Here is a 25,633-nt window from a genome sequence, read left to right as displayed (position 1 = left end):
TTACCACGTAAAGAAACATATTCTCAAGGTCTGGGGATTAGGACGTGGACATCTTCGGAGGGGCCATTATTCAGCTTACTGTAGCCACGTACCTTCACCAATATTCTTTTTGTGCTCAGCCTTGTGCTGATGAATAGGGCACAGTCCTTGCCCTTGATGAGCTCGCAGTTTAGGAGTGAAGGCGGATAGGTGCAAATAGCAAATTACCCTGCAGGGTGAGAGAGGGAAGCTCGAAGCCTTTGGGGCTCAGAGGAGTGGTGCATAATCTGGTCTGGGAGGTCAGGGAAGGAGCTCCAGAAGAGACTGCATCCATGCTGAATTTCGAGGAATGTGTAGAAATTAGCTAGATGAATAATAATGATAGTAATAATACCAAACATTTATATAGATATTACTATATGTCGAGTTGTGTTTTAAGCACTTAACAGATATTAATGCATTTAATGATACCTCTTGATACCTTATAAAGTGGGTACTTTATCATCCCTATTTTATAGATGAGTAAACTGAGGCCGAGAAGATGATTCATTGGCTGGAATATAGATCCTTTCCATTACTCTTAAGGTAAAGATCAAATCCTGTCTATGGCTTGCAAGGCCAATGGTGATCAGGTCCCTGCTACTACTCCCCTCTCAGCCCCATTCCCACCTCTACGGATGAACCACTGGGCTCCTTTCAGCTGAGCCTCACTCCTCTCTGCCTCTGGCCCTTTGCACATGCTATTCCTCCTCTTCGTAGGCTGGGACACAGCTGCGTCATACTTCAAATGGCATGGTATCAAGATATTCCTTGTCTTCACCGCCTCTGGCCCTTTGCACATGCTATTCCTCCTCTTCTTAGACTGGGACACAGCTGCGTCATACTTCGGATCTCAGTTCAAATGGCGTGGTATCAAGATATTCCTTGTCTTCACTTGGGCAGGTGTCTTTCTTACTCACTGTTAGAACTTGACCTGCACTTGACCTTGACAGCACTCACTCCTAGCTGTATACAACCATTTCTTTTGTCCCCTCATTGCATCCTCATCAGAACTTGACCTGCACTTGACCTTGACAGCACTCACCCCTTTTCTTTTGTCCCCTCATTGCATCCTCATTGTGCTGCATGATGGTGGTAGGTAGTCAATAAATATTTGCTGACTTAATGAAAAATATAAGGGAAGATAAGAGTCTAGGAGTAAACAAGAACAAGGCCCAGTGCGGTGCAGTGACTTGCCCAAAGTCACAGAGTAAGTTGGGGAAGAGCTGAAGAGTCTGACTCTTGGTCCCGAGTCACTTCCATGGTTCTCAGTGCGACGCTCCTGACCTTGCAGCAGCACCTGTCTCTACAGATCTGATTCATCCTTTAAGATATAGCTGATTCCTAAACATCTCTAGGATGCCTTTCTTGTTATACTTCAACTTCACCCCATCCTGCAAAAGTTAGAATTGACTGCTCTTTTCTCTTTGCTCCCCAAACACCCTCTAGCTTTGATCTTGCTCTTTAATGCCCTGCTTACCTTTGAGCTCTTGCAAGGCAGGCACTGTGTCTGATTCCTCAGTCTCCATGGAGGCATACATGCAGTGGCACAAATGTGGTGTGTGAAGTGTGCTGTGATACAGGAAAGCAGAGGGATGTGGGATTGTCCAGGAAGCCCTAACCTGGTCTGGGGTCTGGGAAGGTTCCCAAGAGGCAATGAATCATGAGCTGAATGAGTAGGATTAGCCACAAGGATGGTGCATGTGTGTACTTTGAGCAAAATGGGTCCTGGAGGAGGAGGGAAGGACATTCTAAGGAGAGGAGTCCTAATGTTTGTGAAATGGGGTAATGAGATAGTTGCATGAGATGGCGTGGTGGCTAAACAACCCAAAGCCCCTTTTCTCCCAAGGAGTCAAATGAGGAGGTTGAACTTTCCATTGCTAATTCCTTGGCAATGACAAGGCTGAATGTGTGGCAAGCAGAGAGGGCTGCCCTTTACAAATGGTCTAACTGGACTTGTTCCCCATCTTGGGCGAGACAGAACTTATGATTATTTCTCGTGCCAAAAGGAGTAGAGCTTGGGGATGTCAGTCTTGTTCCGAGTATTCGTTTATGAATGAAGAAGCCTCACCTCCCTGCTCAAAAGCCTTCTGGTACCCTGTTTTCCTAAAGAAGTCTCCTGCCTCAGCCTGAGTGTCCAATCTTTTTTCTCTCATTTCTCTGCTATCCTTGCACCGCTGCCTACCTAAGCTTCTTAGCACCTGCCTCCACCACTTCAGCAACTCCAGGAAGGCCTGACTCAGCTCCACCTTGCCTAGCCACTCACCATTGTACTGCATAGCTGTTGAGGCTGCCTGCCCTGCCCCAAGCCCCATCCTTATGGTAACTCCCTCAAGCCGTTACTTACCAGCTGGCCATGTCGTATAGTACATGACTCCAGTCTTGGCTTTAGCTATTTTGACCAGGTTGGTCTGTATGAAGAATTGGTGCTAGCAGCCTGCAAACCTGAAAAATCAGGACCAACATGCTCTTTCTCTCTGGAATTTGAACTGTTTATTCAGGGAGAATTGGACCATTGGTAAAGGGAGCATCAATGAAGAATCACAGGGAGGAGGTGGAATGGCTTGAGTCACTCTAGTACCCCGGCATAGATGAGGGACAATGGGGTCTCTGATTGTTGAAGGGCAATCAGAGTGTCTGTTAATGTGTGGCTGCAGTTACTATTGTATTTCAAAAGCAGCTCAAGTTCCACGAGCAAATGAGATTGCCAAGAGCTTATTGCCACACATATCCTGACAATTTCCTCCCTCCCCACTTAGGAGTTTTTCCTTTCCTTACACCAAGAGAACCTACCAAACCCACTTCCCCTATCAGAGGGCCCGCCCAAGCTCGTTAGCTCTGGGAATGCTTCCTAGCTACTGTTTAATTCCTATTACTCTTCGTCCAGTGCCAAGAACTTGACATGTATTATCTCTATTCCTTCCTCTGATCAGGAATCTCAGAGACATTAAACAATTGGCCCAGGGATCCAGACCCAGAACTGTCTATCACCAGTGTGTCCTCTTTCCACCAGGCCACATTATCTTTTCTTTCTGGGCCCCAGAATACTCCTTTCATTCCCCACAGGCTTTCAAAAATTTCAGTAATTCTCTTGCTGGCATAGAAACTACATGGTGTAGCTAAATCATTGTTTTAGAGTTCTTGTCTTTGTAACAAAACTGTAAATTTTCATTCTTTTTTTGGTTTTCTATCATGCAGGAAATAGGTGGAAGGAAAAAAAAAGCTGAATATATTTATTTATTGTTGTCCTTAGCTCGGTGCCTGGCGTATGGCAGACATTCAGAGAAAGGATTCTAGTGTAGACAAGTCTTAGGCTGGTTCCCCTACCCTGACCCTGCCTTATCTCACAGGTAGGTGGGTGTTCAACAAGTGGGGGTGTCACATCGAAGGGCCATCAGTGTGGTTTACTGGAGAAACCTTGGATTGGAGCCAGATGTGTGGGAATAAATTCCAACTCTGCTACATACAATACAAACTTCTATCAGATGAAAAATGGGGATTATACTACGTGCCTCCCTGGATTGTTCTGAGGACTCAGAGGCAACACGGTGAAAGGAGCTGTCACCGAGGTGATATTGGTTTACACAAAGCCTTCATCTCTTATGGAGACCCATGGGGCCAGCTCCAAGGGCAGCCCAGGTAGCTTTTAAACATTATCTTCTGGTCCTATGCTCAACTCTTCTACCTTGATGACTTTTGGTGGTTTAAATAGATCTGTCAACAAATAATTTCATTTTCAAACATTGCTGAGCAACAGTGTTTAAAATCTTTTTAGGTTTTTTTTTTTTTTTTTTCAATTTGCTTGTAAACCAATGTTATGGATTTGTTTTTCCATTAAAGATTTGGGGAGGGTTTAGCTCCAGACACTTTGCATTTAATGTAATTTCCCATGTCCCTTACATAACAGGACTCATCTCTACCTTTAATTGAGGTGAGGACTGCTTGGTAATTCTTTTGGCTCTAATTATGAGATAATTATAGCCAGGGTGGTAAACCTGGGGGCTTTGGGGTCAGACAGGCCTGGGTTTGAGTTCTGTTTTCACCACCTACTCATTTGCACAAGCCACCAAATCTGAGTCTCTTTTTGCTCACTATGAAAGGAGGGTACCCCTCACTGACTTGGCAGAGCGACTGAATGCTTGTAGAGTGTCTAGCATATTTGAAAAGACTTAATAAATGCTACTGCTCTTTCTAGAAAAAATTTATTAAATCTCAAGAACTTTGCTGGAAACTGTTTAAAATAATTACATGGCATCCTGGAGTGGCTTGTGAGTCCATTTTGCATTTGAACCACTAGTAGATTAAGCTAGACTTGTATTGCAAAGCCTTCTAGTAATTAACCTGGGGTTGGGTGATTTTAAGCCAGTTTTCATTCTGCTGTGGAAACAAAAAAGATGAGACTGGAGAAATGCTATTCCTTTAATTGAAGGAACACTTTTATGTTCTCAGGTCTATTTTAATCTTAAGTGCCGATTATGCATCATTCTCTCCTGTTAACAGACACTTCTGTAAGTGATCTGTACGGAGAGAAATATGATTCTTACATAAATACTGTACCATGAGAAATTATCTTATTACCTAATATGCCAAAAAACTAATAAGATAAGGGAACGGTATGTGTCATTTTTGGACAATATTAAAACTTGATTTTAGCTCATAGAAAATAAAAGATAATTTCATTTTATTATTCTCTTTTCCAGGTAGAACAAAGGCAGTGAAGGGTGTAAGGATATTATACAGCTGTGTTCCGTGAGCTCTTGCTAAGGTTGTGGAATAAATCCAGGCAGGATGGCCTCAAATTTAGATTTTAATGACTTTTCCGTTTAGAAAACACATTCTTGCTGTTAATACTATCTTAAAAGGTATGATTTTCAAATTTGCAGGCGAAGTAAAAATGCCATTTTCTATTCAATTATACAAATGCTTGCCTCTGTGTGTTTGCACATTTAAATCTGTTAAGGAACACATGTGTAGTATATACAGAAAGCAAGGGCAAACAAAAACAAGAACTGAAAGTTCCTGAATCATCTATGACAAAAAGCAATTAAATACCAAATCTTGACAAGGTTAAGGTAGCCAGACTCAAATACCAACTGAATAGGGGCCCAAGACTTTGTGAATTTCAAATGTATTTTTAAATGTTGTTCTTTGAGGTTTAAATGTTTTATTTACAAATGAACAAATAATGATTGAGACTGCTGAAAGAAATTTAAACAGAACCTGAGTTGATAAAAATTTCTGGCTGTAACCATCATTTGGTTAGTGTTTGATCTTTGGTAATAGATGTGAGTGTTTTTGATGTTGGTGGTGATGATGTGGGATGGTTAGACACAGGCATGTGGCTTTTGTACTCTTCTCTTCCTATCACCTTGACAGAAATAACACCAAGTAAATGTCTTCAGCCTTTTCTGGCATGCAATTTTTCATCCGAACAAACATAATGTACAGAGGACCTAAAAGAAATTTAATAATCTCTGCATTCTTGTGATTTGTTAGATCTTTCTCACAAACAGCTACAGAAACTATATAGTATTTACCTGGAGATCTAAGGTAACAGGCTTACACTTGCAGCCAGATGAACATTTTATTAGATGTTAGGCAGACACGTTGGGGAGTGTTGCCAAAATAATATAAGTAGACTGTCTTTCTGTAGATATTTTTAAGACCTATTTAAAAATATTTAAATCTTATAGATTTTTGTGAAACTTCCACGATAGGTCTGTTGGAGGTTGGGGAATGAACTTCATTGAACTTGTAGGATTCTTCCAACTTCTCATATTACAAAATAATGTATCCATTCACTTAACTGCACTAAAATGACACCTTTAAGGAGCAGGGATGGTGATAATTGGTGAAGAAATTTAATAATCTCTGCATTCTTGTGATTTGTTAGATCTTTCTCACAAACAGCTACAGAAACTATATAGTATTTACCTGGAGATCTAAGGTAACAGGCTTACACTTGCAGCCAGATGAACATTTTATTAGATGTTAGGCAGACACGTTGGGGAGTGTTGCCAAAATAATATAAGTAGACTGTCTTTCTGTAGATATTTTTAAGACCTATTTAAAAATATTTAAATCTTATAGATTTTTGTGAAACTTCCACGATAGGTCTGTTGGAGGTTGGGGAATGAACTTCATTGAACTTGTAGGATTCTTCCAACTTCTCATATTACAAAATAATGTATCCATTCACTTAACTGCACTAAAATGACACCTTTAAGGAGCAGGGATGGTGATAATTGGTGGTAACTATTATAGGTTTGGTAGCAATATTTTTAGACCTCTATACATGTTTGTGAAGCTCTGTTATTCCTGCGGGCAACTACTAGTTTGAATGCCCAGTTTTCTTCAGAAAAGCAACATAGGGCTTGTCTGTAAAATAAAACTGAAATAAAAACCTGTAAGTTCAACTATATGAAGTTTAGGCTCACTTGGAGATTTAATATTTAGCTTGGTTAATTAAATCCCATTCTTTGCCCTGAATTTAATTATCCCAACCATTGAGGTAATTTAATATAATAATAAAAAGGGGGCTAATGAGAAATGGAAGAGAATCTGACTATACCTTCATCTGCCTCATCGAGGATATTTCCGCTTCAAGTGTCAGTTTATGGATAGTGATGTTTTATGGGGTATTATGAATTTTCAATTAGTGAGAAAATGAAAATGAAAGACAGAGAGTAGATCATCAATGAATGATTTTATCAGGAAATCACTAAAAAGCTCATCTGTAAAGTTCAGGGCATATTTTACTATGACTTCATGATACCTTAGACAGTTTCCCCCCCTAGGTTGAACTTAAATCACGTTCTTTATACTATGAATAAATCCTTGGCTAGAGTTCCTATTCAAAGATAAGAAAGTCCAAATATGCTGCTTCTAAGCAAAAATGAGTGCTAGAATAAAAAGGTGACCTTTCTTGTTTAGCTGTCACTCTTAGTACAAATGGTCTGTCTCCTTAATATTGCTCAAGCTTTGCCTCTCATGCTGAGATGCTGTGCCATAGCCTCAGCCTCAGATTTGAATCCCAGCTGGAAACTTGCTAGTTATTTCAAGTTACTTAATCTCATTGAGCCTCAGTATTATCATCTGTGAAATGAGGATAGTGCTATCTACTTCTCCCAGATTGCTGGTGAACAAAGTGAGAGCATGTAGAGGACACCACACAATTGATGCTCTGAAAATGGTGACTGTCTTTCTTCGGAACAAGTCACAAGTATGCTTATAAATGAATAAGAGGCACTAACGTATCATGATGCCAAACATAATGCCAAATGTGCCAGCTTGTTATCAACTAGGGCAGTGTTCTTCACACTCTGAAGGACCAGTAATTCACCTGAGGCTCTGATTAAGTATAAATTCACATTCTGCCTGAGATTCTGCCTTTTAACAACTCTCAGATGGTGCTGATGCTGCTGGTTGGAGACTACTCTTTTAGTAGTATGGAAATAGGGCAATGACTTTTGAATACTGAGTTGACTTTACAACTTAGCAAAACAAAATTTTACTCTACCTTCTTGTTTGTTTGCTTGTTTAATGATAAAAAATATTGGGGGAATCTGAAAGTGCTACAGAAAAAAGTTTGAATGAACACATTTAAAAATCTGGGAAGCTCAAATCCATTCTACACACTTTCATTTATTGTCTGGACAGATAAAGTACAAATAATTCAAACACAACAGAATTATGGGAAAAAAACATTTACAATACTTTCCCTCAGAAATCATCTAAACTAGCAAGGTTAACATGAAGTCATTCATTATAACTAAAGTATACAACTGCCTGGTCCTAAGATTTTTTTTCCTTTTTTTTTCCCCCCAAGTGTGAACACATTATAGAGAAGAGATTTTGGCATGCCTTTCCCACTAATGCTTAGCAAATGCATCAAAAACTTTGCCAGCAAACTGCATTCATTCATAGCAGATGATGTAAAAAGGTTTCCCTGAATGTTGAACGAGTGTTCTCTGAACTGAAATCTGGTGGGTTTTTTTTTTTTTCCAAAACCAAAAAGAGGAAAAAAAAAACCAGAAAAAAAATTTAAAGGAGGAGTCTATGATGCAGCCTTGGTTTTCGTTACCTGTCTACACTACGACGACTACTACAAAGTTTGCCTCTTCAGTGTGAAAACAACAGTTCTGTCTACATGCACTTAGTGGGTTCAGCATGGGAAAAAACGCACAAAATAAGCACAAGTTATAAATAACCATAACGTTTTATTACCATTAAGACTAAACTTGTATTGAAAAGATTTTATATAACAAGACAAGAAAAGCAATAGCAAATTTAACTATCAACTAGATTATGCATAGCGAGTAACTGTTTCTATTACCCAGGGAAGAGCATGAACCCTTGTATTTTTTGTTTTGTTTTTGTTTTAAATATGTAACCGTACAAAGCACAAACATACTAAAATGCTCAGTGCACTGGACGTGGGAGAATGCTCCCTCAGTCATTTTGTTCCCTTAGCTCTGTTTTGTTTTCCCCAATCTGAATTACATTAAAATAAAGACCCAGTTGTTTTTATTTTTCTACTGTGCAGTAAGAAAAAATATTCACAACAAACATGACAATATATCAAACAATAGTTCTACACAAGTTACCTTGATACCTCTTTAACTGTCACTTAAATATCATAAGAAAACATTTTAAGACATATACAAACAAAACTAGCCAAGTGTTACAACTTATAATAAATTAACCCAAAGAAAAAATAACTTTATATATATATATTTATATTGTATATACACATACACACACAACAGAATGACACAATAATATGCTTCTTCCCATAGTTTAAGTAAACAAATAAGTAGTCTAGCCAATCTAGCTATATTTGATCTCGGCCATAGGCATCATCACATCAGCGATTAAATAAATAAGTGTTTCAAGCAACATAAACAGTGTTTCAAATGTACCAACACAGCCCAATTCTATCAGCATGGGCTACAAAGTGAATTTGAAAATTCCTTAATGAATTGAAAGCAAATGTATCTTTTGTTTTCCTCTCCTAAACACATTACATTTAACTATGATACTAAGATATGTAAATAATTTCGTAGCACCTACTGCTCAAACTAAGGAAGTTTTAGATCAAAAGGAAAATTAATCTTTTAAATTTTTGTTCTGCTGACATCCCATACTGATGACTTAAAGAAAAACTGTCTTTCAACTCATCTCCTTGCTTTTGGGTTTTGACTGTGGGGAACTGTGGTACCCTGGGTAGAACGAACACTCCTTTCCCCTAGTAATTAATAATTTTATTATTATTATTACATGCTATGAAAAGATATGAAGATCATCTGTTTATAGCCCATCCTTCAAAAAACAGTCTACGAATCCAGTTTAAAACACACATCTTGATCTCTAAAAAGTTACCAGTGCAGTATGAACGCGACAAAGTTGTCAATTTCCCCTAAATTAGCCAGTCAAAATATTTTTTTCTCAAATCCAGATTCTCTTGTAAAAATTCTTTATATTTTATAAAAATAGATTTTTCTTGAAACCCATTTTCAGCAAAGAGACCACCTCTTTGGCAACAATGTTAATGTTATTAAATTGTTAATGTCATCAGGTATCCCCCTGGCCCCCATCCCCTAACAGAAGACTGTTTTAGTTCACATGATATAAAAGAAAAAAGGAAAAATAAAAAAATTTGCAAAAGTTTTTTTTCATTTTTGCAATTTTTATTATTCCTCTTTAATTTGCGTGGGGGTTTTTTACCAATCTGATTGGATCAACATTTTGACAAAAAAAGAAGAATCTTTTTTCTTTCTTTGAATACCATTACTTTGTAAAAATTGTTTTATTTTTATTATTTTTTTTTGTTTTTTGTTTTTCTTCTTCAAATGAGCGAATGGTCATCTTAAAAAGACCCACCTTCAAGGAAGGTAGTAAAGTTAGCTGGCTGGGTAAAAATCCCTGCACATCGCTATCTATGTATATTATATTCAACAACGACAGCTATGAAAGAACATTCAATGCATCAAAGATATTTTTTTGTTTTTTTTTTCTTTTTTTCTAAGCATTATAAAATCCTTTCCTGGTACACCTCAGGATAACCCAATGTTTTAATACTTAGGCAACACTGGCTTATAAAGTCCATGGTTGAATATAAGCCTTGAAAAGTTTGTTTCTCTCTCTTTTGTGTGTGTGTATGCATGTGTGTGTGTGCACGCGTGTGTTTTGTTCGTATATATTTATATATATATTTTAATAATTAAGGATGGGATATTCAGGATTTGTGGGCTTTGTTGGTTTTAAAGGAAACTTGCAACACTCGGTCTCCCAGGCGGTACCCGTTGAGGCTGGCGATGGCCATGGCGGCCTCGTCATAGTTGGTCATGGTGACAAAGCCGAATCCCTTGCACTTGTTGGTATTGAAGTCACGGATGACCTTGACGTTGTTCACTGCCCCAAAGGGGCCGAAGAGCTGCCAGAGGACACTCTCATCGGAATCAGGGGACAGGTTGTAGACAAAGATACACCAGCCTGTTCCTGTGTGACCAGGGATGTTCATTCCCACAAGGCTTGTCATCCCGTCAATGGTGATTGGGGAGAACCTGGGGGGACAAGCAGAAGGGGGGACTGGTCCAGACATCAGTCTGACCAAGGATAACACAGAGATGCACAGACACAGACACGGGGCAGAGGGCTGAGTGAGTGTTTGCAGGAGAGTCTTCAGGGTTTAAAAAACAAAATGCAAAAACTAATAATGTCTGTGGTATCTCCTCTGATGGGAATGGCTAGACTGGCTAAGGCACTTATATGCCAAGAGAAAGGCCTGGGTCAATTCCTAAAAACCACAAGGAACTTGCAGAACAAGGCTCTATCGTAGTTCTACCACAATATGTGTTCATAGGGTATCCCACCCTGACCATTATCCTCCCTCCTCACAATAGACAGTGAGCTTTAGGGGAAAAGGGCTCCATTTCTTTCATTCTGTTGCTCTACTTATTTATTCAGTGGACCACAAATGGGAATCTCACAGACATAGCGACACAAAGAAAACACTCAAAAAATATTTATTGATTGAATAAGTGAATAACATTGGCAGATGTCAATACTTGGGAAATTTTATTTTTTAAGGCAGATTAGGGGATGGCTTTAGAAGTGCTCAAGTCTACCATCTTTGCAGTCCCTTCACTTAATGGTTGTCAAAGATCTCTTGATATTATTGAGGATGGAGACAACGTGAGAATGAACAGACATGTCTTGTTGTTAATCAGATGGGTGGCTCATGTTTAATTTAGCATTTATTCAAGAGTTCCAAAAAAAAACCCCCAAGTAATAATAATAAATATGTATCACTCCTTGATGCTATATTATCTGGAATTCATTTCTAAGCATCACAGAAGCAAGATTTCAAGTGGTTTGTGCATTTATATATCTTGAATCACTGTACATTGGAAAGGCAGAAAACTGTTATTTGCCCTATTACAACTACTTTTGTATTTGGCTTCAAAATCTCAGTTTTTATGTAATCTTGAAAAGAAAAATAACCCTTCAGATTCTATTCACTGTCTGATAAAATATATCCATGTGTGATTCATGATGGATGCATCAGATGAAACAATTAGGTTGTCAGTGCCTACAGCAGAAAAATATTTGTTAACATTTTATTTTATACCAAACTTATACATGGATTTTGACCCTATACACTGACTAGCATCTTGCTTTTCATTTTTTATTTTTTATTTTTTTTCCTGCAGCAGGGATAGGAGAAGGCGAGGAAGCAAAAATTGAGAAGAAGAATGGGGTAAAGTATCATCTAGGGCTGTTTTAAAAATATGCACATATTCCTGGAGATTTGAAAGTCCTATGAAAGAAAAGTTCTGTATCTTGAATTTAGATAATCAAATGGCTGCTGAAGATATGCTAAACATAACAACTCAATCGACTTTTTTTTTTTTGTATTATTCACTAAGTCAACCTCCTCCTCTCTTGCTTAAAAACAAATAACAAGACAAACCAAAAAACATCATTGTACAGATACTTAAAAGGAAAAATCCATGTTTAATTGTTATGTGCATTATTTCTGAAGACTGTTTTCTCAACCTTTTCTCCTCTGGGTGAACTGACCCCTTTCAGTTTATAAGTAGAGAACAGTTAAGTATTTGTGTTATGACCAAAGTCAGGGTCAGCAAAGAGGTTTCAATTCTAGTTGGTAATGGTTACCTGGAGCACTTTGGTAGGAAGGATTCTGGGTCCAAATCTGGTTTTCATAGGAAAAGAGAATGAATGCTCTTATCAAGTAGTGATGTTTACTGTGTAGCGGGCACTAGAGAAGGTGGCAGCATGCATGCAGCTGCTGTGTCTTCCCTGGCCTCACCTATGTATAAGCATCTCTCTCTTCATAATATTTGGTGCTACTTCACTTAGAGAGGAGCAAGGGTAGGGAAACAGAGCTGGAAAAGATGTAAAATGCATGGGGACAGGCAATCCGTGTGCTAGACATGTGGAGATAATTCACTCCCTGGTACCGGGCTGGAGATTTGAGAGGCTGGTGCTCTGATAGTGGAGTCTGCAGTCAAGTTACTTCCTCCACTGTGTGCCTGTTTCCAGGGTCGGGGTACTTACCATGCATGGCCAAGGGGTAAAAGAACTGCCTCGTACAGGGGGTGCGATGTAGACTATTAAAGACCACATCTCCTGCCTTGACTGTAGGAAGGGGAATTAAAGTTTGCAGCTCTACTGAGCAGGATGATGAAGAAGCTATGTCCCTACCAGCTCAGTGGAGCTTTTCAAAAGCACATTGGGGAATCTCATGGACACAGTGACATAATGTACTCAACTTCCTGAGATTCAGCTTTGAGACTAGATCTGGACCCTTGTGACTACATTCAGAGAGCCCCAAAAGCCTTGACACTATTTGAACCCCCGACCTGACAAACAGGCTTTTAAGTGAACGAAACAGCAAGTTTAAAACACACATACAAAGATAATCAAGGGAGGATTTATAATAACTGTTAAAACCTGTAACAAAAAAACCCTGGTTGAGGTGCACACAGATACGCGTCATTCTCAGGCTGTGCCCTGAAAAGCACATTGGATGGAGGCAGGGGAAGCACAAGGCAGAAGGTCATCCACGCATTTATTCATGCTTTGGCCAGGGCTGGTAGTCCAAAATCTAATTTTTCCACTGACAATCATAAGATTGTCAACCATGATTAGCAAAATGTTCTAATTTTGATTTGCTGGAATCTGCCCTCTTAACTGAATCTTGGCATTGCTAATGCAAAACAGTTGCTCTGCAAGTTTGCAAAATCAGCTGGCAGAGTCAGAGCTTTCCCACTCAGGGGGAGCCGCTCGGAGGACCAGATTATCAAGAGCTTGGTAGCTGTGGCACCTGAACCATAGGAGAAGCCCACCTGCAAATAAAAGAAAAAGTGAAACACACAAACACACTTTGTGTGCCCTAAAAGAAACAAAACCAACTGAGGTCTGAAATTAAAATTAAGAATTTGACATGCTGGTGGAAGAAAAAGGAAGAATTAAAAAAAAAAGTAAAGTTAGTGAATTAAAAAAAAAAATTCTAGCCCCAGTCTGTGCCAACACGGACATCTGGCAATCTGTGGAGTTTTAATTACCTCTTTACGCCATAGGCCATATTAAGCAAATTGTCCAGCCTGCAAAGAGAAGGAGGGTCTCTGGGTTAATGCCTCACAGATGGCAAGATCGCTCAATGGAACTATTAATAAGAATGCTCCATTTTCAAAGAAGAAAAGCTCGACAACTTTCCCCAATGCTTAGGAGTCTATCCACCAGTAGTTCCCCCCTTCCCTGCCTCCTGTTACAAGTAATTCATGTTCAGGTCAGTGATAGAGTTTAAAGCAAGTGTCTGATGAATCTCCCTTTCTTTCAAGGTTTGAATTAATCCCACTGCCCCCACCTCTCAGAACATTCGTGTGTATTTTATTTTATACTGTGTGTAGACCTGTTATAAAGAGGCAGCCTCTTAAGTTGTTCGCATTTTATTATAATTAAACTTGTGAATAAAGGTCTCTGCTCCAGATTAACAGTCTGTGCACACACACCGTGCACACCAGATGAGTCTTTTCTCTTAGCCTAGCTACATTAACTAACTCTCCTTACCACACACATCTTTAAGGGGTGGGGGGAGTTTGGGGGTTAAGATTTTAAAAAATTAGCGTACTATTCACAACGTGAAAGCACCTCCCAGCAAACCGCCATTATGTTATAATCTCCCTCAAGCTTAGTATCTTACTTGGGGACAAGCTATCCACGCCATGGGGAAGTAGTAACCATAGTTTCCACCATTAGAAGCCTGCTGGAAAGGCTTTTTACATAAATACTGCATGTGCTCTCACACAAAATAAAAATTAGATGACTTGGACTCTTCATGAAATCATTAACCGTTTCAATTCATGGGGCATGGGAGGATGTGACGGAGGCTGTTTTTTTCTTCTTACTGCGGCCAGATGGAAGGGCTGACTATCTTCCCATGTGATGTTTGAAAAGGAGAAGAACCCTTTCATGAAAGGGAAGCTGGGACATGGGTGGAATGAAATAATTATTTAGAATTATTATGGGTAGGTCAAGAATATTCTTATCACTTGCATGATAGAGTCCAGTCAAGGTCAGACTGCCTTCATGGAGAGAAAGCTGCCTTTGGGAAGTGACCCAGGAGAAAGAAGATGCCCCACTGCACCAGAGCTTCCTGAGGGGTGAGTACTTGAAGGGACACTAATAAGGCTCAGACAAAATCCTCCTCCTTGTCTCCCCACAGTCTGATGACTTAATAGTCAAAGTAAACCCAAAAGTGCATACTCCTGTGTCCCTAACCTAGCAGTCACCTGCAGAAGAAAGAGGAGGACAGGCCAACCCATTCTCTTTGGCAAGGACCTGCCTCCTGACTCTTTTCTTTGACTTTATTAAAACCACTGCCTTAGCCTTAAGTCGAAGCTGCTGGTCACATCTGTGATTAACTCTTGTTGAAACTGAACCATCTTATTTGGTTAAATGCAGAAATTTTGTTTCAACCAAAGAATCTGAAGTTTAACCACGGTCATGGTGATAAGTTGGAAGGGGGCTTGAAAGAGCCTCGGCTCTAATCATCTTATTTTATGGGAGTGAAAACTGAGGCGGGGGGTGGGGGGTTGGTTGTTTGCACAGTGATCCTGAGTGCAGAGGTTCTTATCCTTGCCTGATCCTTCAGGGCCGTGGATTTCCCTGGCCCTTGACCAGCTCTGGACCCATGTAGCAAAGTGTGTGGGCATGCCTACCTGAACCTCTGAGCCTGGTGGTGAAGTGGGCCAGGGTAGCGCCGGTTGGGGGACTGGTAGAGCTGGGACAGCAGGGCCTGGCTGGACTTCTGGCTGGGGTTGTTGGCAAACTTCACAGTAATCGGTTCTGTAGCACCGCTGGGCTTCTGGCCATTCAGCCCTTTGATGGCTTCTTCTGCCTCGATCCTCTTATCAAAGCGGATGAATCCCACCCCTCTGGACACTCCTGGGGAAAGAGAAAGAGCCTTCATCAGGAGTGAACAAACCAAACTGGTAAACAACTCCGGGAAGAGATGGGCTGAGCCCTATGGACATTCTGTGGGGAGTCAGCCCATCAGTGGGGCCCAGGCTGAGCCTGGCTCCCTGAATCTCTCTTACTCATCAAAATGAATCCGCCTGCATTTCTGCTGTCATGGCTCTGGATAGGTGACTCCCACCCACAAAATACAGGCATCTATCACATCTGTCCCTTCTAGCCCTGCTTGGTCCTTGTCTCCCTTCAGTTGCTGTAACTAATCATCTACTGTCAGGACCAGTGAGTCCTCCAGACCTAGTAATGAAGGAATCTGTTTGAAAAGCAAACTCTTACCACATTACAACCTTTAAAAACACCTTCTATACCTTTTTTGTAACTTTTCAATTTTTTGCCTTGTGCATGGTACCTGTTCCTCATTGCCCTCCACTCCAAACTCAGAATAACAAACAAACAAAACTCACAAAACCCTTCCATGGCTCCATGTTGCATATAGTTGAAGTCCAGACTTTCTGAAGTGGCATTTTGTCCATGACTTCCTAAGTTCCCTGTTGAGCCTCATGTTGGCCATGCTGAACTGCCAGATATTTCTTAGACAGATTGTATTCTTCCTTGACTCCATACCTTGAACTATACCCTAATAACCTATGCCATAAGATACATCCTGTCCACCGAGAATGCTCTATCCCTCATTCTTCCCAGATAACGGCAAGTCATCCTCCAAAACCCTGTTCGAACATCACATCCTCGGTGGAGCCTTCCCAGCAATCCCAACCAGGTACAGCATGCCTTCTCCTGAGCTCTCACAGTGTACTGCACAGCCTCTAGCAGGTGCTCATCACACTGGAGCCCTGTAAAGGTGGGACTGTTTCTCCTTCATCCCTGGTCTCTATGTTCCTCTACACAGTGTCTGGGGCACAGCCGGCTTCGGTGAGGGTTTGTTGGCATGAATCAAATAATAAGCACATGCTGAACTGCTCCTGGGGGTGGGGCGGGGTTAAATTGAGATCAAGTCGGAAGTAGGTGAAAGCATTTTGTCATTAAAAATGCAACCTGGAGTGCTTTACATTTCTTACTGAGAGGTGGTGGTTGCCTTTCATTATTGCGGACAAAATACTGCAATACCAGATCCTGGGTTCATATCTCACACTGCTACTAACTGGCTGGACACGAGTCAGATTCCCTACTTTGGACCTCTGTTTCCTCACATGTGAAATGAGGCAGTCTGAGGATCCCTCAACTCTATAATCCTACCTTTGGAGCTAGGATTATACACACAGATTCTTTTCATACACGAATGTGATGTACCTGGTTGAGGGTTGGAAGAGACTTTGAAGGTCATAGAGACCAACTCTCAACCTTGATACCTGAGTCCTCTTCACAATCCTCCCAAGTAGTTTAGCTGCTGCTGGAACAGTTCCAAGAATGGAGATCTCCTGCCTCCTGAGATGGCCCATTATAAATTTGGGCCTTTGATTGAGAAGTCTTTCTCTTAACGTAAAAAATCTGTCTACTCGTGACCCATATCCTTTATCCTAAGTAACCATTACCCTTATGCCCCTATGGGTCACAGGGCACTGGCTGGTGACACTAAGACACAAGGAAAAGAAATGACAAAGAAACACTTAACCTGTGACTTGATCAACCAGGATTCGTGAGGTGATGATACGGCCATATTGCGAGAAAAGCTGCTCCAGTTCCTTCTGGGTCATGGTTTTGGGAAGGCCGCTAACGTAGAGGTTAGCATCCCTGATTGAGGCAGAGCTCGGACGGGCATATGAGACCTAGGAAAAGGCACAAGGAGCTAAATCCATTATAGGCAACACCCTCAGAGTAGAGACTGAGTCAACAGCTAAGATGACAGTGCCTATCATTCTAACTCATGGTGTCAGTGTAAATAACTTGGGAGCTCAGGGTTTTTGCTATTCTTGTAATAGTAATGAGGACCAGGAGAATAGCAATAGAAGAACAAAAGGAGAGTTGACGATAACTTAAAACAAATGCACAGATAAGGGTCTCTAAGTGCAGAACAAAATAGCTACTGTATGGCAGCTGTTAAATGTAGAACTGCCCACGCTTAGAGTTTTGAAGATTTACCTCCTGGATGTGGGTGTATAGATGATTTACTGTATCCAACACATAATAATCTTTGAATATACCGAAAAAAAAAAAACAACTCATGAAATTCTGCTCTGCAGATTTCTCTCTTCACCATCCTCCTTACCCTCAGCCCCTCTTCCTGAGCACATAAGAGTGATCAGCTTCTCTAGAAAATTTGTTATGCTCCATCCTTTGTGTTGCTCCAATCTGTTCCCACAAGGTCTGCTCTCACTGAATGACAAAGTGCTGGTGAAGTGGGGCTGAATGAACATCTGCTTGTGAAACTGGATATGTGACCTTGTCATAACATCTGCAAGAATCGGTTGCCTTCGAACTTGGAGGTGGAGCAGAGAAAACTACAATTAACAAAACGAGGGCAAGGTGGAAAAGAGGGAGGGAGAGGGCAGGAGGAGAGGGAAGTGAGCCTCACTGATGCTTATAATAAGTTCGACTTTGTAAATTTGTCCTCTCGGATCTCTCAACTGCTTACCCCCCCAAAAGCTAACACAGAAGTGTAAACAGATCTGAAATTCCATCTGCAAGAAGCCAAATCTGTAGCAGCACACACAAGCAAAGCAAACCCCAGCAGTCATTAATTTTAGACTTTCATTTACTTATTTATTTATTTTTTAAGAAAACAACATCAGACGTTTGAAATATAATTTACAGCTAGTCTAACAAAAGCACTTTCCTGCTAAAGCTATTTCTGGGCAGTTATGGCTCAGAATAGATGATGAAAACAGTCATTTCAGAGCACATCTGACAACATTGGACAGGAAGGGACCTATATGCCTTAGCATTTTTCAGTTGGGAACTTTATTTAATCTATAACCAATTCACAAGACCTGCTAAGACTATAGAGGTAAGCGTATGTGTGTGTGTGCACATATGCATGCACACACACACACACCCAGTTATGGCTCAGAATAGATGATGAAAACAGTCATTTCAGAGCACATCTGACAACATTGGACAGGAAGGGACCTATATGCCTTAGCATTTTTCAGTTGGGAACTTTATTTAATCTATAACCAATTCACAAGACCTGCTAAGACTATAGAGGTAAGCGTATGTGTGTGTGTGCACATATGCATGCACACACACACACAAACACACCGTGAACACACAAAAGCATGTGAGCAAAAAGAATTGTACAGGTTAAACTGGATCTTCGGCATTAAGAACTAAACCGCCAACAGTGCAGCTGACCTTGCGTCTGAGAATGGGTCTAGCGAAGAGGAATGAGGGATGAGCAGACCCCTTCGCCATGGCACTCACTCCCTTTCCATGACAGAGATGCCTGGTCCTTTTATGGGTTCCAAACCTACAAATAGATGTTGCCTCAACAGATAAAATGATGTGACTAATCTGCCTTGCTGGCCTCCTCCTGCCAATGGTGTGAGGCAGCCCACCTGTAGTGTCTACATCTTCTAGACTCTCATGCGCAGCCTCTCTAGGCTCCTTCCCAGCACAAGGCTGACAGGCACAGGGACCTTTACATGGAGGGCTCCTGTATGTGCATTTTGGGAGTGGGGGTGGAGGTGAAAGACCGGGAACCCTATGTGACTGCCTGAACAGGGTATCAATCCACACAAGGTTCTCCTACCCTTGTTCTTTAAGGGACAAAGGCTTTCAGGTTATAACTCTGCAAAACTCTTTTAGGCATGAAGAAGGAGAAAGATAAAAATACAGTGAAAAGTCCATGGTAATGATGGTCTCCCTGGTCTCATCTTACCAAAGTAATTATCTAAATGGTCTTTGTGTTTCCCTAAAACATACCCTCTCACTTCTGTTCCTTTACTGATGGAGAAAAATTTTCTACCTACTTCCCCAGGTCCAAATTCTACTTTTTAAGGCTCAGCTCAAATGCAACCTTCTCTAAACTGCTTTCCCTGATCTTACCTCCTCCTAAAACCTCCCTCACCCAGAGGTGCTCTCAATGAACGGCACCTATGGTACTTAACCTGTTCTGACCTTAATTCACCATCTCTCCATCTAGTCTGATGATCTCCTTGAGGTCATGGATTGTATGTGTGTGTCTTATTCATCTCTGTGGCTCTAGCTCCCAGCACAGAGCCTGATATCCACTGAGTACTCCACACCTGAACGAATAAATGAACACCCACAGATCATAATGAATGATGCTGACATTAATGGTTCTGGGGAGTTAACTGAAGCTTGGATTCCTGAGAATTAAGAGGGATCACTGAGAGTTAAGCAAGGGGATCACAATGTTTGGGGTTGGAAGGACTGAAAAGATTGTTCCAGGGCTAGACATCACGTAAAGTCCTTCTCTTAGCAAACATTTCCTGAGGCACAGTGCTGTATGCTGAGGAGTACAACAGGCAAGAAGAAGGCAGGATATCTTGCTTGAAAGGACCTCCAAGTGCAATGGATGCAATAGATAACACACAGAAGGTACTCGACAAATGAATTAAATAGAAGAATGGAGGAGTGCACATATGGGCCAGTGATCACAATGCTGCCAGCACATGCTACTCCAGGGCTATGTATAGGTGCAACTGGAACACAGAAAAGCGAGGGACTAATCTCCCTTTAATTACGGGTTAAAAGGGAGAGGAAGAAGACAGAGCTGAAGTGAGAAAAGTGGTGAGACAGGTGGTATGACACTGCGGTGCGATCAGGGAATGGTGGCCTGATGATATCCCTCTTGTATTGTGAAGACTGGTGAGAAGATGGAGGTCAAAGACTTAGGGTAGTGCCTGCCTGGCACCCAATAAAACTCAACAGATAGTAATGACCTTGATTTCCATTAGTTCTGGGAAGACAGAGCTGGGATATAGAGAGGAGCAGACTGAAACAGACCAGCTAGGGAAAGGGAGCTGGCACTGGAAAGTAGATGATACAACCCAAACCAATTCTTCAAAAGATGATTCTGACAGAGGCAGAATCTCAGCCCAGGAGAAATACTGCTATAGATCCCCAGAGACAGACCCCAGTTACAGAGCAGCAACAAATCCCAAAGCACCTTGATCCTTCTCTACCAAGTCTAATGCCTGCTGCTTAGTTTTTCTCCTCTATTTGGAGCCTTAAGTCTATTGTTCTCTTAGTCCCCTATCCAGAAAATCTGTAGAAGTAAGAAATGGTCAAAATGACAGTAAAAGAATCTTCACATGTTTAATATCTAAAACGCTCATCCCAGTCTCTAAATTTTTCAAGTTTCTTCATACATTTATTAAATCCTCACTGAGCAACTACAAATGGCAGACCCTTTGTTAGAGTGAAACATTTCTTAAAAATCTCAATTTTCAGCTCCTGCAGAGTCAGGCATTGCTGGCTTATTAACCCCACTGAGCCAGTGGCCTAGAGCCTGGGGCTTCCAACGCTGGAGACAGCACTCTAGAGAACCCCATGCCTTAGACTGTGAGGATCTTGCTTGATTCATTCATCCAGAATCTCTGAAGACAAGACTGGCATTTCTAGGCCAGCACCCATCTTGCTCTGGAGCTCAGAGAGAGCAGGGAGTGGGGAGGCCATGCTGCTCTTTCTGAGGAAGGGTGGCCTGAAGGCAAGTGATGGTGAATGCCTGACTTTACAAATGCTCTTGAGTAAAGATCTGCATTCTCTCCAAACTCCACATCTCTCTCCATCCCTGCAGGCTCACAGTAACCATACCCTCTCAAGAGTGGCAGTACTGAGATACAGCGTGGAACTCTGAGCCCTGACTGTGGGCAGGCTCCAGCATTCACTAGCTGTGTGACCTTGGGCAAGTAATTCGATCTCAGTAAGTCTCAGTTTCTCTACCATTAAAAGGGGGGCAATTTTCTTTTGATGGTTTATTGTGAAGAAGTGAGATAATAGATTGAATGTGTCTATCATATACCTAGAATTTGATAGATACTTGGTAAATACGATTGATTATGTGATGAGTTATACAGGTTTTGTGGGCCAGCCTGGGACTCTAGCACCCAGACTTAAGACACGCTTTTCAATTTTATACCACACAAGTAAACATCTGGAACACAACCAATGAGTGCCTAGAGAGGTACTCTGTCAGTCTAGGGGGTTTGGATCATCGTTTACCACTTCCTTGCCATGCATCTCCGCTAGCACATGCCTATAGATTCCACTGCTTCGCATCCACAAAGCACTTTCTATTTTCCTACGTGACTTTACGAGGCTGCTCTCAGTGATTCTCACCAAGGTGGTAAGGCAGGCATGTCTCTCCTCAGACAGGGCATCAGGACCATGGCTGGGGGCTGGCCCTTTCCACACAGCACGCACAGGTTCCTTCACCTGTTCACAGCCAGGGCCTGGCCCGGGCAGGATGGAGGAACAGCCCAGCCTGGGCAAAAACATTTCCTGAATCATCTGGCAACACCTCGCCCCTTGTCTGATCTGCCACGGTACAGAAAAGTGAGAGGACTTAGAAAACACGATAAAAGTAGGATCTCAGGTGTCAGGAGGAGGATAAAGTGAGAGGAAAAGGCATCCTTCTCTGCACTGGAAGGTGCTCCTTCAGAAAAACACTGGTATTAGAAGATGGGAGTTCCATTCATTCTTCCCCTTCCTGAGCACTTACTGTGTGCCAGGCCCTGTGCCGGGGGCTGGGAGCATCTCTGCTTCAAGGACCCCACAGTCCGTGAGGGAAGTAAGCAAACAAATGAAGAGTGCGATGCAGAAGCCTGTTCCTGACAGGGGTACTCGCTTCCCACTCTCAGTGTTTCCTTGCATGTGGAAGGAGGCCACTGGAGTAATGGTCTTTGTACCCCCTTCTTTGTACCCCCTTCCTCCTTCTTTTCCCAGGAAGTGAAGTGGCTGCTCTGAATGGGCTTCAATAAAGGAAATGGGCATGTGAGCCTCAGATGCTGCCTGCTTCCTCCTTTCTGGGAGCCAGATGCCAGCCGAAAGCGCACTTTCTGTTCTAGGCTCTAAATTCGATGGGAGCAGGCTATGCTATCATATGGGGAGGCCTGTGGGGACCAGAGCGCCTGTGACAGGGTATTGTCAGTCTGTCAAGTATGGGGTTCCGTTTTAGGAAACCCATTGTGTCCACGGAATCCATCTGGGCCTTAATTAGTAATAATGACGACCTCAAGATTCCATATGTTTTCCCCTTTTATCTCATCTCTCAATTGGTTTAGAATTTAGATGTGGAAAACAGAGGTGTCATTTGTTGGGCCCCTTTGAATTACAGTACGGACCTCTATCACTGACTGAATGTTTTCTCTATTCTTTTAATATATTTTTTCAAAGGTTGCTATTTATTTATTTATTTATTTATTCATTCATTCATTCATTTATTTATTTTACGCCTATAGCGCCTGGTCTTCCTAGGTGGTCTCCCATCCAAGTACTAACCAGGCCTGACCCTGCTTAGCTTCCGAAATCAGATGGGATCGGGCTTGTTCAGGGTGGCATGGGCATAAACTAAATGTTTTTATGATTTCGGCATTCTAGTCACAATGCTGCTAATCTCTACAACCATGGTAAGAGGGAAATAAAGGTGATAGGCGAGACTGGTGATCCTGGCAGAAAGCACTATCCTTGAAATCTGCTTCACAGAAACTTGGTGCTAGAAGAGGCCTCAAAAGTTCTGGGCAGGATCCAAGAGAGCTGGCCACACGACTTACATATTTCTAAGGACAGGAAGATCGTACACCATCACTGGCCATCACTGATTATTAGAAAGTTCATCCTTCTATTGAGTTCAAACCTGTCTCCCCCATAGCTTCTATCCTTCTATTTCTATTCTAGCTCCACATACTAGGAGTGTCCTTCCTGTCCTCATCACCTCTTATCTTGTGGGTCTCACTGATAGGTACGAGTTAGAGTATGATGCAACTGTATTTTGAGACAGGCCACTCCATAGGAAGTTCTTTTTATGTTGTCTTAACTGAAACTGAGCATCTATTCTGGAATGGAAAGGAAACAGAGATTAAGAACCAGGGCTTTGAGGTTGGAGAGATGTGGATTTAAATCCTGACCACTTACTTGCCATGCGAACTTGAGGTAAGTCACTTAACCTGTCTGACCTGCATCACTTGAATAACATAGTTTAGAAGCTTTCTAATAGAGATTTTTGAGAGTTGAGCAAGCTCAGGCATATAGGATTCCTGGACACAATGCCTGGCACACAGTAAGTGCTCAATAAATAGTGGTTTTGATATAATTACTATGAGTTAGGCCTTATGCTAGACACCAGGAGTGCAGAGATAATACAGTGGTCCCTGACATATAGGACTCCTAATCTAGCAGAGGAAACACACACAGAGACCAATCATTTCAGAAGATCAGGCTGCAGACTTTCCCCAGTCTGCTGTAACACCCTACTCTGAGTGAGCACAAACTCCCCAGAGCATACAGATCCCTGGGGGACATTCACTCCAAAGAGACCAGGAGAACAGACTTTGGTGCTGCCAGGGCCTTCTAGGAGCAACCCTCCCAGGGGCCTCTTATCCTACCTCCAAGAGCAAGGAGAGAAGAAAGAAGCCAGCTGGCTTCTGAAAACTACAGCTTTGATTGTAAAGACTGGCTTACCCTTTTGCCTGCGGCTGCAGCAGTGCCCACAGGCAGGACAGGTGTTGGCTTATATGGCTTGACTCATAATTTCCCCCACCTGCCACCTGATACATGCTATTCTCTTATAGGGGGCAAAACCTAATGGTAACATTTCTAAGGGAGTTCTGAATGTGTCACTTCTCCCTGCTCGAACACCTTCAATGGTTCTCTAGTACTTTGTTATGGAAGTTCAAATCCCTTACCTGAGCATTCAAGGCCCCTCTGGGATCCAGCCCAATCTATCCTCTCCTGCTAACCCCTCCAGGCACACCAGGTCTCAGTTCAAACAAAAAAAGTGAATATGCGTTGAAGGTTTCTATTTCTACGTCTTTGTTTTTGCCGTTTGTTTATCATCATGGCAAAATGAACTACCCATCCTTCCAGGCCCAGCCTGAATGCTGCCTTATCCCTGAGCCCCAAGCACAAATGACTGCTCTCTCCTTGGACTCTAAGGATGATGCACACTTCAATGGCAGCAGCTATCACACCCTGTCTGCCATCACAGCCTTCTGTGCTAACACTGCATCTGCCTTAATAGTCTGAGCATTCTGGTGGTTTCTGCAGACCCCCTGTGGCATCAGTCTCAAAGTCTTACATAGGCAAGGAGCTGAATAAATGCTCTATGAATTGAAGTGAAAATGTACAATATACTGTATGCAATAAATTTTAGCTCCTTCCCCAGGAGCTGACTCTCATGTGAAGGAGCTAGAGGGAGTCACAGAGTTGAAAAGTATCCAAGAATATCACGAGAATATCTGGCACACAGTAGGCTGAATAAATATTTCTTTTTTTTAAAAAAATGGTGTGGTGATAGATTCATGCACTTTACAACTTCTTTTCAAAAGTCCATTAAGTTATCAAGGGGGCTTACTTAGTACAAGAATCTCACTGTCTGTCTAGTGGCCCCCAGAAGGGAGAGATGAGCTAATAGTTTCATGGCCTTTAGTGGAAGAGCTGGTCTCAGACTCAGGGCTTCAGACACTCAGTTTCCTCACTAAACTGCAACTCCTGACTCTTGCTTTATGAAAGACTGATAAAATTACTGTGGCTACCTGCAGGCTCCATAATTTTTGCCACTATACAAAGCCTTTTATATATACTGCCTGAGGCTTAATAAGACTCAGACTCATTCTTTATTCTCTTACATGTCTCTGAAACACATAGATAGAAACAAGTCGTCCCTTCTCCTCATGTAATTTTCACTTTAGGAGTAACCTTATCCACTGTCATCTTCATTCTGGGGAGCGTTACTTGAACAAGTAAATCCTGATTACATATAAGTGAGATATTATTACTTCTATTTTCCAGATGACAAACTCTGGCTCAGTGAAGTCAAATACTTGTCCAAGGTCACACAGCTAACCTAAGGCAAAGCTTGGATAATGGCTCCAAGTTGGGCTTTTTTCACTATGCCAACCTAACGTAGAATAAAAGCTGTGTACTTGGCACAAACTGCTATTTCCCTGGATTGTTACCAAGCTGAAAAGATCAC

The 25,633-nt window shown here is 41.7% G+C and overlaps 1 protein-coding gene and 1 pseudogene across 8 annotated transcripts in view; both read right to left on the bottom strand.

Annotated features, from left to right (window-relative positions):
• Positions 1-7,629: 7,629 nt before the first annotated feature.
• Positions 7,630-25,633, bottom strand: part of ELAVL4 (ELAV like RNA binding protein 4) — a 93,192-nt gene continuing 75,188 nt past the window's right edge. For 5 of the 8 annotated variants that reach the window (XM_006919174.2, XM_006919170.2, XM_006919173.2 and 2 more), the window contains exons 4-7: positions 17,150-17,303; positions 15,267-15,492; positions 13,611-13,649; positions 7,630-10,583 (exon numbers count right to left, since the gene is read on the bottom strand). In XM_006919174.2, the coding sequence (XP_006919236.1) occupies positions 10,256-10,583; positions 13,611-13,649; positions 15,267-15,492; positions 17,150-17,303 (747 nt within the window). In that variant the 3' untranslated portion in view covers positions 7,630-10,255. Of the gene's footprint in view, positions 10,626-13,610; positions 13,650-15,266; positions 15,493-17,149; positions 17,304-25,633 lie in introns of all 8 variants that reach the window. The other 3 variants (XM_006919171.2, XM_025052037.1, XM_025052038.1) reach the window with 3 other exon arrangements.
• LOC112485831 lies at positions 22,893-23,011 on the bottom strand (annotated as a pseudogene).

The sequence above is a fragment of the Pteropus alecto genome, unplaced genomic scaffold (genome assembly GCF_000325575.1).
Source record: "Pteropus alecto unplaced genomic scaffold, ASM32557v1 scaffold25, whole genome shotgun sequence".
Classification (NCBI taxonomy): Eukaryota; Metazoa; Chordata; class Mammalia; order Chiroptera; family Pteropodidae; genus Pteropus; species Pteropus alecto.
This window is presented reverse-complemented; position numbering and strand designations above follow the sequence as displayed.